This window comes from Pagrus major, chromosome 12 (assembly GCF_040436345.1).
Source record: "Pagrus major chromosome 12, Pma_NU_1.0".
Classification (NCBI taxonomy): domain Eukaryota; kingdom Metazoa; phylum Chordata; class Actinopteri; order Spariformes; family Sparidae; genus Pagrus; species Pagrus major.
In genome coordinates this window covers 14,703,833-14,719,079 of record NC_133226.1, presented here as the reverse complement: position 1 = coordinate 14,719,079, position 15,247 = coordinate 14,703,833, and the positions used below count along the sequence as shown (strand labels likewise).

At 40.5% G+C, this 15,247-nt stretch overlaps 1 protein-coding gene across 2 annotated transcripts; it reads left to right on the top strand.

Moving 5' to 3' along the window:
- Nucleotides 1–3,107: 3,107 nt before the first annotated feature.
- nt5c2l1 (5'-nucleotidase, cytosolic II, like 1) lies at nt 3,108–10,375 on the top strand. Of its 2 annotated transcripts, XM_073478465.1 has the most exons (18): nt 3,110–3,380; nt 4,580–4,653; nt 4,797–4,914; nt 5,912–6,007; nt 6,526–6,617; nt 6,942–6,999; nt 7,126–7,219; nt 7,315–7,368; nt 7,455–7,538; nt 7,626–7,661; nt 7,744–7,851; nt 7,947–8,013; nt 8,548–8,718; nt 8,815–8,866; nt 9,057–9,117; nt 9,531–9,707; nt 9,796–9,890; nt 9,976–10,375. In XM_073478465.1, the coding sequence occupies exons 1-17, from the start codon at nt 3,304–3,306 to the stop codon at nt 9,886–9,888; spliced, it is 1,512 nt and encodes a 503-aa protein (XP_073334566.1). In that variant the 5' UTR covers nt 3,110–3,303; the 3' UTR covers nt 9,889–9,890; nt 9,976–10,375. The 2 variants fall into 2 exon arrangements, with proteins under 2 accessions (XP_073334567.1, XP_073334566.1); XM_073478466.1 differs by lacking the exons at nt 9,057–9,117; nt 9,796–9,890; nt 9,976–10,375 and having other exon boundaries at nt 3,108–3,380; nt 9,531–9,619.
- Nucleotides 10,376–15,247: the final 4,872 nt, after the last annotated feature.

The following is a 15,247-nucleotide window of genomic DNA, read 5'->3' as shown; positions in this document are numbered from 1 at the left end:
TAGCTTGGTGGCCGCCCCTGCCTTGCATTTTTTTAGTTACATCATTTATTGTTAGTATGACTGATCATGTTAGCTGGTGAATTAATTTGGCATGTTAGCTGACTAAAATTTCCACTCAGATTGTATTTTGATAATGTTAGCAAGCAAGCAAGCTTAAAGCTAGCCAGCTAGCTATAACCTAGCTTTGCTGAATGGATCTGGCATCAGTTGGTTTCTTTGTAATGTTAGCTGATAAAGTATTTAGCAAATGGCAACTAGCCAAATTACCAGCCAGACCAGCCCGAGGTGCCTGGATGAATTAGCTGACGTATAGCAATTCGTCCACTTCAGCGAGCATGTTAACATTAACCAGCAAAAACCACAACATTACAATATATTTTACATTTTTTGCAGAAATGTCAGCTTTGACTTCCACAGGTATTTAAAGGCAACTGAGAAAGTCGGACAAGGTCTAATGTTTTCAGTGAGGTTGCAATCTGTTCACACACTGGCAATACAAAGTGAATAATACATGTAAATTGCTCCATATTCTTAGGGCCTACATATTACAACCTTAATGTCCTGTAGAAACTCACAAGCTCACCATCTGCTGGACTCAGGCCATGATTAACAGAAAGAAATCAGCAACAAGATTGCGATATTTTACATGTTAATGTACTTAAAAGGGTCAAAAATGATTCAAACACATTTATAGACTGGACTCAACACAATGGCAGACTGGTATTTGTGCTTATGGTCACTGGACATTGGCCATACTGACAATTCATCTGAGCAGCCTCAAACCATGAGGAGCCAGAAGAGTCAAAGACAGTGGACAGTTTTTCTAATAATGAAGGTGAAGACATGTAGCGTTACAGAAAAATACATGAATTAAGAAGTATAAGACATCATAAAGACTGGGACTTCCGTGCAAGCAAAGATGGCAACCCGGGGTCCAGGGTCAGGACAGGAAGTGTGTGCGTATGGACAGTTACACTCGCTACTGCAACACTGTGGCAGAGCACACAGCTCCTGAAGGACTGGTAGAGGGTGATGTGACACTAGATAGGGGGAAGGAGGACACAGGTAGCAGCCAAAGCTCTCTTGAGGAAGAAGTCTCAACTCTCTTCCAGTTCCTCCAAATTCTCACCTTCTGCTTCGGATCCTTCGCCCTCGGAGGAAAAGATGTGAGGTATGTGAGTCCTTCATCAAGGTCATGTTACTATCAGTCATCAGGCTGTTGTTCACATGTTAGTATCAGTCATCAGATAGGGGACCTGCTAATATCAGTCGTCAGGCCGTAGACAAGTTATTATCAGTTATCAGGCTGATCACATGATCTAATCATTCATCCAGCTGTTGCATGACACTTTTGTTTCTCTTTCAGGTTGTTGTTGACAGCTCAAGTTCAACTCAAAGACAGATTATTTGTTTAGATAACCTCATTCTTTCCCCTTCGGTAATGTCACTGGGCCATTTGTAGCTCTGTGGCTGTTTTACACAACTAAGACATGGGGGGAGAGGCTTTTTAAAGAGAGGGAAGCAAACAGGAAGCTAGTTTGGTCAATGTGAAGCAACCTCCTCCTGAATAAGGACGATGATTAGACTTGTCTGACGGCTGCTGTGTTTCCAGGATGGCGGCGCTCAAGGAGGCAGATTTTTTTTTCTTTTGCAGATGCACCTCTCCAGTTCACCTTGCCTCAGCTACTTCCCCCTTATTTAATCATTTAACACAGACAGGAATGTTTTTGCCTGAACAGTATTGTATATAGTGTAGTCGGTCAGTAATTACATATTTTATAGTGCAAAAACAATTCCTGGACCACAAAAACGTCCAGTATGGGACACCAAATATTGTGTTGCAGGGGTTTAAGCTTTACAAATAAAAACAATAATCACCCTTCAAAAAAAGACACAACTCAGGTGTTCAGAAAATATGATTTAATTTTAGGGTTTGTCACCTACTTTTACTTTAAGTACATATTGCAGACGTTACTAGGGGAGGCCAGGTACAGTTATAACACTGGATGGTTGCAAGACCTTTAATCTCTCCAATCAGAAACAAGATTCAGTGATTGTGAAAGTTACCAGCAAAAGTGTGGTTTGAGGTAAGAAAAAAATTACTTTTCAATCAAATGTACTTTTTTGGAGACTGCTCTGAGATCAGATGTCTAGGAAGTGTTACTGGAATCACTGTTTTGTACGCTAAAAATAGATTCTAGTTCACGTTTGTGACGCCTTGTTACAACTGTCTCTGAATGAAGTTTCATTTATATTTTAAAAAGTTAACACACACATAAAATAGATTAGCAAGATAGCCAATCTAGTTTATGTACACCTTTAGCTAGCTAGCTAGCATATAGTTGCAGATATTGAAAAGTAGCATTTCTGGCTAACTCTGGCATATTTTCAGAAATGTTGTTAATATGCACTTTCCCTGTCAAATACAGTGATAAAATAATATATATATATTGCTATTAATGTGCAAATTAAAGGCCAAATGTGCATTGTTTATTGCAAATGAAATGTGAAATGTTATGCCAGTGTTTGTTTGCAGGATGCCAAATTTAAAAAAAAGGAGGACAGACAGGCTATAATTTGTCGGCTTCCCATGTTGTGTCATGTAGCGTGAACAAAGGTAATCATTATTTCTAAAAAAAAACAAAAGAAAATCAATGTTACAATAATGTTGAATGATAAATTATGTCCATGGCACCTGTTACAACCGTCCCTGGATGGTAACAGTGGAGCGACTGTGTTAAAATCAATTTAGCAACCTGTATTTCTGTTATAAAACCACTTAAATACATTGTTACAGTTGAAGTTTATAAAATAAATCTAGTCTAAATGTTTGTTTTTGTTTGTTTGTTTGTGAGTTATTGGGAAAATTGAGGGAAAAAAAAGTGTTACACATGTCCCTGGTCTCCCCTATTTGTGTAAGGCTCTTGAATGCACATGAATCCATCAACCACCTGAAATGTTTTGAGTGTTTCAGAAACATCTCGGTCACAGCTGGACTGACAGTCATCGGGGAAACTCCTACCAATTACGCAGGCGTGCAGCCCCGACCCATGTGTGCGCCTCTGATAACACAATCTACACGCTCAAAGCCAAATGTCTCGCAGGACGACGCAGACAAACGCAGAGGAGGAGCGTGTGTCCCGCAGCCGTTTACCTCATCAACGAGCACAAACACGCAGCGAAGAGACCGTCTACACTCCACGCCTACAAAAATCCTGGTAAATGTGGTGCTCTTAAGGAATAACACCACAATAACAAGTGGTGAGGGGCAGAGCGCACAGCAGGTGAACTCCAGCAGGCCAAATGGACGCGATGGACACATCAGATCTCAGCGTCACCTCCTCTGGTGAGCCCAAGGTGCGGAGAGGCTTTGACCAAAAGTGAGTACATTTGGTTGAGTATGATTTCATTTACACCATGTAGTCTGAGGTTAACAACAGCAACACACTGGTTTTTACCACACTAAGATAAGAATTTGTCAAGTTTTGTTTACTCCCAGTTTATCTTTTTTTGTGTTAATAACTAGGCCACAGTACTTTAAAATAATTGTCCATAATATCCACTCCCCCCCCCCACACACACATATCACAAATCCTCACCTGCCTCTGCACCCTCTCAGTAAATATTGCAATCAGCAGACACTAAAAAGCTATTTGCTGGATTGATCTCAGGAGAAACACCCTCAATTTACAGCTGCACCGCCCTTTCAAAACAAGAGCTTGCAGGTAAATTATTTACAGTGCAACCCCATAAAATATGATCTGTCAGCGAGGGTTGAGCCTGGCCCATCCACACTGGAGGTGCTGCAGATAGGCCTCTCTTCCTCTGTCAGGGTGTCACTGATAAAGACGAGCAAGAGGTGACACAGGAAACCATGTGCAGCTACACGCCGTAATGGATCCTTGTTTTTTTTTTCTTTGCCTGTTTATTTTGTTGGCAGTCATTTGAAACAGTGGTGGAGATAGTTGAAGGTAATGATAACATCTCAACCCTCCACCCAGCTCCACGTCAGCTGTAGAGACTCACAGCAGAGGTGGAGATAAAAGTAAAATGAGGTAAATGTAGATGAAGTTCCTTAATTAAAAACAACAACAACAAAAAAAGTCTATGTATTGTTTTAAAGAGATTATCATTCCAACCAGCTAGCCCCAGGCCTGAAAACCTCTTTCCTCCAGCTGTCAAAAGTTCCTGTGTTAGCTGTGTTAACATCAACACTCCCCTGGTCGTCTGGCTAGCTGCACGGCTAACTGAGCTAACTGAGCTAACAAACTAACAGTAGCTAAAGTCATGGATGGATAAAGGTAATGCAGTAAGCAGCAGTTAACAATTACTCTGTTGATGTGCTGGCCCTTATGTCGGGAGTGTGAATTCAAGGTGACCAAATTCTTAGCATTGCACCTTTAAAAAAACATAAACAGCTGATAAGCAAACAGCTGACTGCGTCTACTGGAACGTACTTCACCTTAAAAGACCTCCCTCAGTCACATCCACCACAGACATCTGCAACAACATGTGTGAGGTCTTGTGTCCCTGGTCATGTGTGTGCAGACTTCAGCTGTGTTGTTGTGTTTGATCACAGAGTGTTCGTCAACAGAAGTCTGACGCTGGAAAGCATCAAGTGCTACGGCTTCGACATGGACTACACAATGGCGAGTATGTTACCACAAAGACGTGTGTGTGTGTGTGTGTGTGTGTGTGTGTGTGTAACCAGGTGGAACTTGTGACACAAGATATACCAGCTTAATGCCATTATTTTTACTGTGGGTGTGTCTGTGTGTATGTTTGTTTGTTTGTAGTGTACAAGTCTCCTGACTACGAGAGCCTGGGCTTTGAGCTGATAAGAGACAGGATGGTGTCTGTCGGATACCCTCATGAGCTGCTACGCTACACGTACGACCCCAGCTTCCCCACACGGTGAGTTTACGTTCAACCTCTGTAGCTGAGGATTCAGAAACAGTAACAGAAGATGGAATTCAAGTGGAAGGTTTAGTGCCACTATATATTTAATGTCCAATGATGTACTCAATAACCCACTGAGTTTTCCCGAAAGACAACTATTTATTTTCTTTAAAATGTTTAGGATAAACCCCTTGAAATGAACCATCTTGTTTTCAGTGGGGGCGAATATTTAACAAACGGTAATATCAAAATAAAAACAAATGAATAAAAACAAAAAAATGTCCAGAGTTTTAGAGGGTTAGGGTCAGTGGGTCAAGAGAGGGACTTCCATGATTTAGTGGCCACCGTAGGGAAGGGTGAGATGAGGGGTGTCCGGTTGGTAGCAATCTGTAACGTCACCACTGAAGTCCCAATAAATCCTACTCACAGTGGGGAACCATAGGCAAACTCATTAACAAACAATTACATAAACTGGGTGTGGAGACTGGCTCCTAAGGACATTCCCCTCTCAGCCAGTCAGGGTGTGACAACGCCACCTTTTATGAAGGTTTATGAGAGGTGGTGGACGGCACACCCTGGTGATTCAGATTCAAACACACTGCAGACCTGAGAGACTCTGGTCCGTCTAGGCCCATTGAGATTTCTTTGCTGTCTTGTTCTTTCTGTTTGAAGTTGCAATACGGAAGAAATTGTCTCGTTAGCTGCTAATTTCAGTAGATATCTGCAACACGACACTTTCTGTTGATCAGTTTCATTTTGTTTAATGATGTTTTATGTATATTTTAAACTAAAAGTCTTACATATTGCACCTTTTAGCATTCTGCACGTTAATAAGTAATTACCAAAAATGTCCAGTTATAAGCAATTTGACGACGACATCTTTGGCTGTAGGAAAATGTAGTTGCCAACTGTCACTGTTTCTGGCATTTCATAGATCAATCAGTCAATAATAAAATAATCATAAGTATAAATATCTTGCACTGATATGTTTGTTTTCTCTCTGCACCTTCAGCGGTTTAGTAATCGACACCTTATTCGGAAACCTCCTGAAGGTGGATTCAAACGGGAATGTTTTAATCTGCAGTCGCGGCTTCACCTTCCTCAAAGGGTAAAGTATGACATGAAACACAGTACACAAATGTTGCAACACACCTGTGAACTCTGGAGCTCAGGTAGGTCAGACAGGGACAGGAGACAAATCAGAGACAGATGCACATACAGTACAAAAATTGACTCAGCAGCCTTTTCCAGATGTTAACAGCTGCTCTGTTTGAAGATCCAGCACTCCTGGTGAAAAACTTCAGTAGTGTTCTCTTTAGATTATTTAGATCTAAATAATATGTTTAGTTAAATATATTGAGTGGAGTACATTCAAATCCAAAGTGTAGATGTAGGACAGTAAAAGGGGATTTTCTTTCCTGTTTTTCAGTTTCATTAACCTCTCATGTTTGTGTTTCAATGCCACTTAATAATGACGACAACATGACGGTCAGCTGAGGTCAGGTGGTTCAGGGTGATCTTATTTTTTCTGGTTTTTGTTTGGTTTGGTTTAGGACTGATTTTCCATCAGTCAGCTGCTGTTTGTACATCTGTAATACTGACCTCTGTTACGTTTGTGCACCACAGGGAAGACATTCAAGACTACTACCCCAACAAGTTCATTCAAAGAGACGACACCGACCGTTTCTACATCCTTAACACTCTCTTCAATCTTTCAGGTATTAAATTCACCTCACTGCCACAAATTCAATTCTTATGTGCAGGCGGGACTACTGACGAGGTGTTTCGGGAGCAGTGTTTTCTGTGGGAGAGAGGAGCTTCTGTTGGTGCAACAAAAGATCTTCTATATGCACAAGCTCATATATATAACACCGAAGAATTGAAATAAACTGAGAAAGCATTAAAGGTGTCTTTTAAATTTGAAAGTTAGATAAATATTTTGGGGTAATTCTGTACTTTTTGCCCCTCCTCAGAAGTGCATACGTTTGTATGATATTAGCAACTTAAAAGTGTTAGCTGACCTGTTTCCATGCACCCTGCAGAGACGTATCTCTACACCTGCCTCGTGGACTTCTTCACCAGATGCACCAGATACACAAAGTGAGTGGACGCTCCCTCATTTGTGAAACTGTTCCCTGCCTTACATCTTTGTTCCTCTCAGCTCTGAATTATTATGATCAAACATTAAATCAACTGTCAAATAAACTTCATCACTCTTTCTCTCAGTCTCCCGACAGGTTACCAGCACGGCGACTTGTTTATGTCCTACAGAAGCATGTTCCAGGATGTTCGAGACGCAATGGACTTCATTCACGATACGGTGAATTAACAGATTAAAAGATGTAGAATCACATTATGATCATATTTTGTTTCTATTGTATGGTAACGGCTCTACTGTATCTGTGTGCTGTATAGGGAACCCTAAAAGAACGAACCATCAAGAATTTGGAGAAATATGTTGACAAAGATGTGAGTAAACTGGTAAGATGATGCACCAACATGTCTTTTAGCTTTTAGACAAAACAAATGAAATATTAAACAAATGTCCTCTACAGCCAAATCTCCCCATTCTCTTGAACCGGATTAAAGACGTGGCAAAGGTCTTCCTCGCCACCAACAGCGACTATACCTACACTGAGGTGAGCTTCTGAACAGGTAGAGGACTGTGATTGAACACTCTTAACAACAAATTATGTGAAAATTGTTTTTTCTCCTTCTTCATCCAGGCCATTATGAAATACCTGCTTGAAAGTAATGTTAAGGTAAGACAGGTTTATGGTTTAAATGTTCAGAAAATGTCCCTTTTATTGAATCACATGAATTTAACATTTCTCTTCACTCTAGAGTGGAAAACCAAAAAAGTCGTGGCGCTCCTTCTTCGACCTGGTCGTTGTGGACACCAGAAAGCCGCTGTTCTTTGCAGAGGGGACTGTGCTCAGACAAGTGGACACGGTATGACCAAGTCTGTCCATGATGAAGCCTTACTGTACATGTTCATGTTGATCCGCGGCAGTTTCAGTGATATGTTTCATGTATTTTGGACACAGGACACAGGAAAGCTTCGGATCGGGACTTACACAGGAGACCTCGCACATGGAACTGTTTACTCCGGAGGTAACATTCATTCATTCATTGTTGTATTTTTCAGGATTGTCACATAATATTTACAGAACTAATGAATTAGCATTAGTACAATAGCACTATTGTCTGTATCCTCCTGACAGAGAGTCAGGAGGATACAGACAATAGTGCAACACTGTGAACTGACTCCTACAGGCTTATTATTTGAGTTTGGTTGCAATTTCAGTGAAGATTTGCGGCTGTAAATTAAGTTTATGGATTAGATATAACATTTAGATATAATTAGATCCCAGAATATTGCTCATTCTTCACGAGGATGGATAAATACATTTTAACAATGGAAGCAAAACAATTTTTATAAGCAACTGAATACCTTATTGTCAGATGTAATCACTAGTAGTTAAAGTTATACCACTGAATCCAAAGAATTGATTTATTTTTGCCTTTGCTTCCATACATATGTGTTTCTATGTGTGCTTGTGATGTGGATGCATTTTTCTTTTGTTATTATTTAATCCCTCTTCCGTGTTAGCTTTTGTAATATTTTGAATAAATGTCCTGTTGCAGGATCTTCAGACATCGTCTGCGACCTGCTGAAAGTCAAAGGTATGGACATCCTCTACGTTGGTGATCACATCTTTGGTGACATCCTCAAATCGAAGAAACGTCAGGGCTGGAAGACTTTTCTGATCGTGCCAGAGCTCACCAAGGAGCTGCAAGTGTGGGAGGACAAGAAAAGTAAGAAGAAGTGGACGACACCGGGTGTTTGTTGTAAAATTGTAATAATCTTTTTTTAATTTTCAAATTCCTCATGATTTTCTTGTTTTTTTGCAGATTTATTTGAGGAGCTTAAACGACTCGACATCTTCTTAGCTGAGCTTTACAAGTGAGTTTACATGTATGGTGTAAATGTTAAGGGAAAGACAAACTATCACGTTAATGATAAACAAATACGTTTTTCGTGACATTGTTGCAATGACTTAACATTTTACTGTTTGCCTTTAACAAGAACTATGACACAGTGACATTAAGCGCTGGAGAGGTTGTTGATTGTTTTCTGTGTTTGTCGTCTGGAGGCACCTGGACAGCGGCAGTCGAGAGTGTCCCGACATCAGCACCATTCAGATGAGAATGAGTGTGAGCTCCACATATCAAAACACAACTTTCCTTTACAATACAATACAAAGGTGGTTTAGGAAATGCATGCACCACACCGCTAAAGAAGTTTCTGTTTTAACTACAATACAGGTTTTTAAAATGTGTCTTGATGCTGGACACATGTAGCTTCCCTCTGAGTTTAACACACGTCTTCACTGCCATTACAAAGTTTATAATATGTTGTTATTATTGTGATATGAGTTGAAGTGATGCACAGTGTGCTTTGATTCCTTTTCAAGACTAATAATAATTAAAAAAAAACCTTCTTAGAATGCAACAGAAACCACAAACATGATGTCTGCTCAGCTGAGCGGTTGTGTTTCAGGTGTTTTTCATGTTTTACCACTCTGTCCAGGTTTTTTTGCTGATGTGGTTGTTGTTTGTGTTGGCAGGTGCTGACCTACAGAATGGACATGTCCTACGGCCAGATGGGGAGCCTCCTGCGCAGCGGCTCCAGACAGACGCTGTTCGCCAGCCAGCTGATGCGTTATGCAGATCTCTACTCGTCCACCTGCCTCAACCTGCTGCACTACCCCTTTAATTACCTCTTCATGGCTCCCCCAGTCCTGGTCAGTCCTCTGTCTCACCCATAGACAGATAATAACTCCTCCCTTGGCGGCTGCTCTTCATCTCACTCTCACTCGTGAACTCTTTCAGATGCCGCATGAGGCGATGTCTCAACACTCGGCTGATTTTGCTTCATCAGATCTCACTGTCACCAACAATACTGTCACGATGAAGAGAAACTGAAGGTATTGTCATCATGATGCAGTGTTTGTTTTACTCAATCTTTCCTGAATTTATTTAAGAGTCTGTTAACATTTCTCTCTGTTGCAGTGCTGAAGACAGCCGGTCGAGATGTTTCAGAGGAGGAGGAAGGTGTGAAGATGTTTCAGAGGAATCCTCTCGTGTGTCATATGGACAATTCTCACCGGCAAAGGTGACAGTTTACACCTGAGCTTGATTAAAAACTTTGCTGCAAGCATGATGTGCCTCTTTTACAAGATGGTGTTGCTCCATCTACTGGATTTGAAGTGCTATGACATGTAATAAACCATTAAATGAAGTATGAGATTCAAAGCAAACACACTCAGGGTTACTGTATATATGAGTGCAGGTTTTTCTTAATCTCTTGTCGCATCTATTTAATGCCGGGTTTGTGTTGAGTTTTTTAAGATGTAACTTTATTTATTTGTTTGTGCAACTTTTGTTGAATTTCAATAAATAATAAGATTGATTTGTTCTTATTGTTTTTATTTAAAGTTTCAATTTGTATGTATTAATCTCTTTTCTTTGGTCATATGTGAGCAGATTGTAACTTGACATGAAAAATGAGACCTTCCTCGTCTCTCTCAGTTGCCTACACAAGCCTGTGGATGATCTGTTTAAGTTGTTTAATGCTGCTGGACTGTGGATTTCCTTGTAAGGGACTCAGATTTTCCACGACAGTCCAGAAACTGTGACTTTATACACCTTCTCGAATGCCTGGTCTCAGTGCCTCTCTCTGCTCCGCTAACAGAGAGCAACAGTACCTAATGTTAGTCACAAACAGAGCCACTTTGAGAACAACGAATTTAACATAACCATACGCCTAAATCATATTTTTTTGTCTAATTTGATATGAAATCTGTGTTGTTACGTCTAGTTAGTTCATTTAGTGTATAACTGCATTTGTTTACTGACTAATAAAGAACATATTATTTCCAGTTTTTGCATTGTATTAGTGTACTAAAGTAAAATGTCTTCTTTCATGTTGTTGACATATCAGAGCCAAAGGTTTTCATAGAAGGAAAATTCTGATATCTCTTTATATCACTCCAGAAATCAGAAAATGTTGTCAAAAAACACAATTTTTTTAGGAATAGAGTGGTGTATAAATCAGGCTATGAATGAAACATGAGCAAACCCCTCAGTAGAAACCTTCAGAACATAGATAGGAATAACACTGGAGATTTCAGGCTCAGAGTTTGAGAAAATACTATTTTTGAGAAAACAGCCGTTAAAGATATGCATTGTCAGATTTCATACGTTTTAGGGGGAAAAAAACAGTAAGAATTTTTAATTTCTGTCGGATATCACCATGAAACTTCCCAGTTGGTTGCTTACATTGAGATGGTTATTGTCTGTATCAAAGGTTTTTTGGATATTTGATGTATAAATAGGTGAATGATGGTATTCAATTAAATTTGCAAACCTAATTCTGAACTACAATAAACACCTAGATGTGTATTTTGATTTTCACAAGTCTGAAAGAAGGCATGGAAGCAAAATTTCCCAGAATCCTAAAATTGACATTAAAAACATGTTGCGTCTTCTCCACATGCATAAATGTGTGCGAATTCAACTTCGTCCAGCAGATGGCGACACAGTACAAAAATCTGAAGACACCATCAGAGAAATCAGAATTATTAAAGGCCTCATGTTGTAACTCTTCTCAAACACACTAATATGTTTTCACCTTATGTTTGGAGATCTCAGCCTGCATTATCAGCTCATTTTCCACATTCTGTGTGCAGCGTTGCAGTGTTACTACGGCTAAATGTAACGAACATACAGACAAACCACACCAGTGTAAAGTTCATATTCTTCTGTGGGACACGAATCAGAACAATAAAAGAGAGAAATCATCCCTTGATCGGGCAGTTAAGTGAAATGAAAGGCGTGCTCTCATCAAAGTGAGGTAATTGGTTCCTGCAGGGCACTGGGGGAGAGATCTCGTGAGCCTTCATGGGAAAATGGCTGCCTCAATGACAGAGCAAAGACGCTGAGTCAAGAGTTTGTAGAGAGGCTGCTGCAGAACCGCTGAGTTCTTCTCTCTGAGCGTGTACTGTGGTGGATATGAAGCCTTTTGTCCGTCTGATTCACTTCAGCTGCTCTGTGATAACAGGTCTGTGGACAGGCAGGGTGGTGAAATGACAAATATGGGATGAATGCTCGAGTCACGACGGACGAGCAGCATGAGGAAAAACACTTCTCGTAGGAAATGTGATCCATTTAACCTCCAATAAGCAGTCAGTTTTAAAAAATTACATGAATTCTGATTTTAGTTTCATTCTTAAAGGAACTTTTGGCCTTAAATCTCAATATTTCATGCTCTTTGTTGCTGACGGTCGCTCTGAAAAACCATTCAATCTGCCAGACGGACGGACAACCTGACCTACTGACTGGCTGGCTGCTCCACTGGATGGATAGATAGATGGATGAGAAAGATGGTGGGGGGATGAGGAGCAAGACACAGGGTTGGTGGGTGGGTGGGTGAATAGGGGGGGAAGGGTTGGGGAAGGTCGGTGAGGTCAAGGCAGGCAGGGTCCACCCCTCTTCACCTATTGGCCAGGGCGGCCAACGAGTCCCGAGCAGCTTTGAAGCCCTGAAGTGAACAGAATTCCACCACGGCCATGGGGATTGTAGCATGTCATTTGTAAGAAATTTTGGCGAGATGGTCCTAAAAATGGAGAGGTTGGCCCACGCTCGGAATGCAGGGTTTTGTATTTAGTGGTGCTCACAGGGTCCTCGCCCATTGATCCTGAAATTACAGACAGGCAGGTGATAGGGCTGCCTCAATTAGCCAGAAACTACTGCAGAAATCAGCTTTGGTTTTAATTTAGAGGGAAATGAAAACCTTCTTTCCCTTTTGATTCACGAGTCCAGGGCTGCCCAAAGTGCGGCTTGTGGGCCTGAGTTGGCTCGCTGTGAGGTTGAGTTTGGCCAGTTTGATGTTTCTTGTAAAAAACAAAATAAAAACACAAGTTAGGAAAATGTTTACACTGGTTTATTTATTCCCTCTCTTTAAACATGTGTGATCCCCCCCCCTTTTTTTTTTTAATGATTTTTAATAATCTGAGCATGCAAAATGAAACTTTATCTGGGAAGTCAGTCCGTGAAGGGAACTCCTGATACCATTTTGCATCTTAAAAATACAATTCAGTTCACGTTAGCTTTTGGCGTGTGGCCTGCTGTTTAGTTTCAGATTTGGTCCTCCAAGGAGAAAAAGTTTGGCCACCCTTGTGCAAGTCAAAGTCAAGAATTTAGAGGACGTGTACCTAATATGAAGTAACTGAAACGGCACATGAAATACACAATATGAGCATTAATCCTGTGTGCACTTACTTTTCTTTCCTTTAACTGGTGTGTCGGCCATTTAAAACCCATGCTGTGCAGCCAAACAAGGTTCAGACAGAGAAAAAACTTTATTTTAAATTCCTGAGGAGATCCAAAAGTGTCTAAATGTTCGGCTCTCTCTTAGTTCTGTCTTTTATTTGATGAACCGTGAGAAGAAGAAAAAAGTTTTGTTGTATGAGCATGATGAAAATAAAGATAAATCTGACATTTATAAAATTATGCAAATATGCCAATTTGAAGAAATGTGGTAGCCACAGAAAATATCCTCTACAAAGAGCTGAAACCAGCCAATAAAGAATATATATGATGGTGTCAGACAGAGTGGAATAAGACCTTAAAACTATATAAAAAAAAAAAAAAAAAAGGAAAAGTGCATGTTTCAGGGATTGACTGCACACCCAGGATCATGTACCTGCACGGCACATCAAACACATACAGTGATTTTACCTCTTTCACAGTCTAACTGGTGAATAAATAACCAGGGAAAGCTCATAATAAATTTCAGACTCAGTAGCACATGAAGTCAGCCAGTGCAGCTCATTTGAAAAGTGCTGGTATTTATTGGCCCCTGTTAATGGCACAGAGGTCCCTTCCTCCTCCTCCTCCTCTTCTTCTTCTTCTTCTTCTTCTTCTGCTCCTGTTCCTCTCTTCTAACCAGGCATTCCAGGCTTGTTTAAATAAGGCCTGCCTGCCTGCCTGCCTGCCTGCCTGCCTGCCTGCCTGCCTGGGCGCGGGTGGATTCCCCTCTGGCCCTTTGCCCTTTGACCTAAAGTGCATTCCGTATGTAAAGTGAGGAATTCCTCTGAAGTTCAGTTAATGGGGGCGAGTTTTTTTCATCCTTTGGAGTCTGCACTCGCCCCGTGGAAGTGGAAAAACAACCTCGATGTACACTTATCGGGTGGCCGTGAGTTATGGATGAGGCTTGTTGTTTATCGGTGGCGGTCGAGGATCGATGTCTGTCTCCCACCAGCAGCTCTGGAGCTTCAATGAACTTCTGTAATAATCCTCTTGGATCATGACTAATTGATTTAATGGAGGATATTGTGGAGTGGAAGTGAGGAAGTGGAGGTCCTGTGGTTCTTCCGCTGGTTGTTGGTGGAGTATAATGAGGCTGTAATATTAATAAAATGATCCCTGATGTACATGAAGTCAAAGAGTTTTAATGAGGGGAGTTTTCTTAATTTGAATTGAAGGTTTAAGGAGAGAAGATGTTGTGTGTTGTATAGATTTTTAAAGCCCTTTGAGGCAAATGTGTGATTTGTGATTGGGGCTGTGGCGATAAATCTGACTTGACATGTGAAGAGGACATGTGCAGAGGTTTTTTCCATTTTGAAGAGACACCAGGCAGTTATTCTGTAATCCACTCACTGTGTGGATGAAGCAGTCGTTTCCAATTTAATTTAAGTGGTGTGCAAAATACATGATTAAAAGTAGAAGGGCTACAATTTGAACTATTTTCCTGACCTGGACTTGACTTGAAACTTTTGGTTTTGTTGACAATGGCTTTACTTCCTCATTGTTTGACAGCAGGACTCACAACAACTGTAAATGTAACTGCTGTTTTTTCCTTTAAATATTTTCACATTTTCTTTGTTTTGAGTGTAGGGTCTAGACTGGCTCTATGAAAAGTATTATGAGAGAACTTGTGATTTGGTATTATATAAATGAAAGTGACTTTTTCAGACCTCATTTAAACCCAATATCTAGAAAAGTAGTGAAGTGATAACTTTTCCTTTTGCCACAAACTGTTCTGGCACCGTTGATGAAGAATTCAAAATATGGAAACAACCATCAGGTATTTTTATGACACCACAAAAGAAATATTTCATGTTTGACATGTTTTCTTGGACGATGCATGAACAAATATTCTTTATGTTCCCAAAAAGTCATCCTCAGACAACAAAATCTACGGGATGGTTTTTTTGTATAGTGATGTTACACATGAGAGGTTTAACACCCTGATTGACCTCTCATGAACAAACTCCACCAA

Excerpts from the sequence above, each read along its gene's own strand:
- nt5c2l1 (XM_073478465.1), top strand. The coding sequence starts at position 3,304 with ATGGACGCGATGGACACATCAGATCTCAGCGTCACCTCCTCTGGTGAG. Across the intron at positions 3,381-4,579 it reads CGGAGAGGCTTTGACCAAAA|AGTGTTCGTCAACAGAAGTC; the intron begins GTGAGTACATTT and ends GTTTGATCACAG. Across the intron at positions 4,915-5,911 it reads GACCCCAGCTTCCCCACACG|CGGTTTAGTAATCGACACCT; the intron begins GTGAGTTTACGT and ends CTGCACCTTCAG.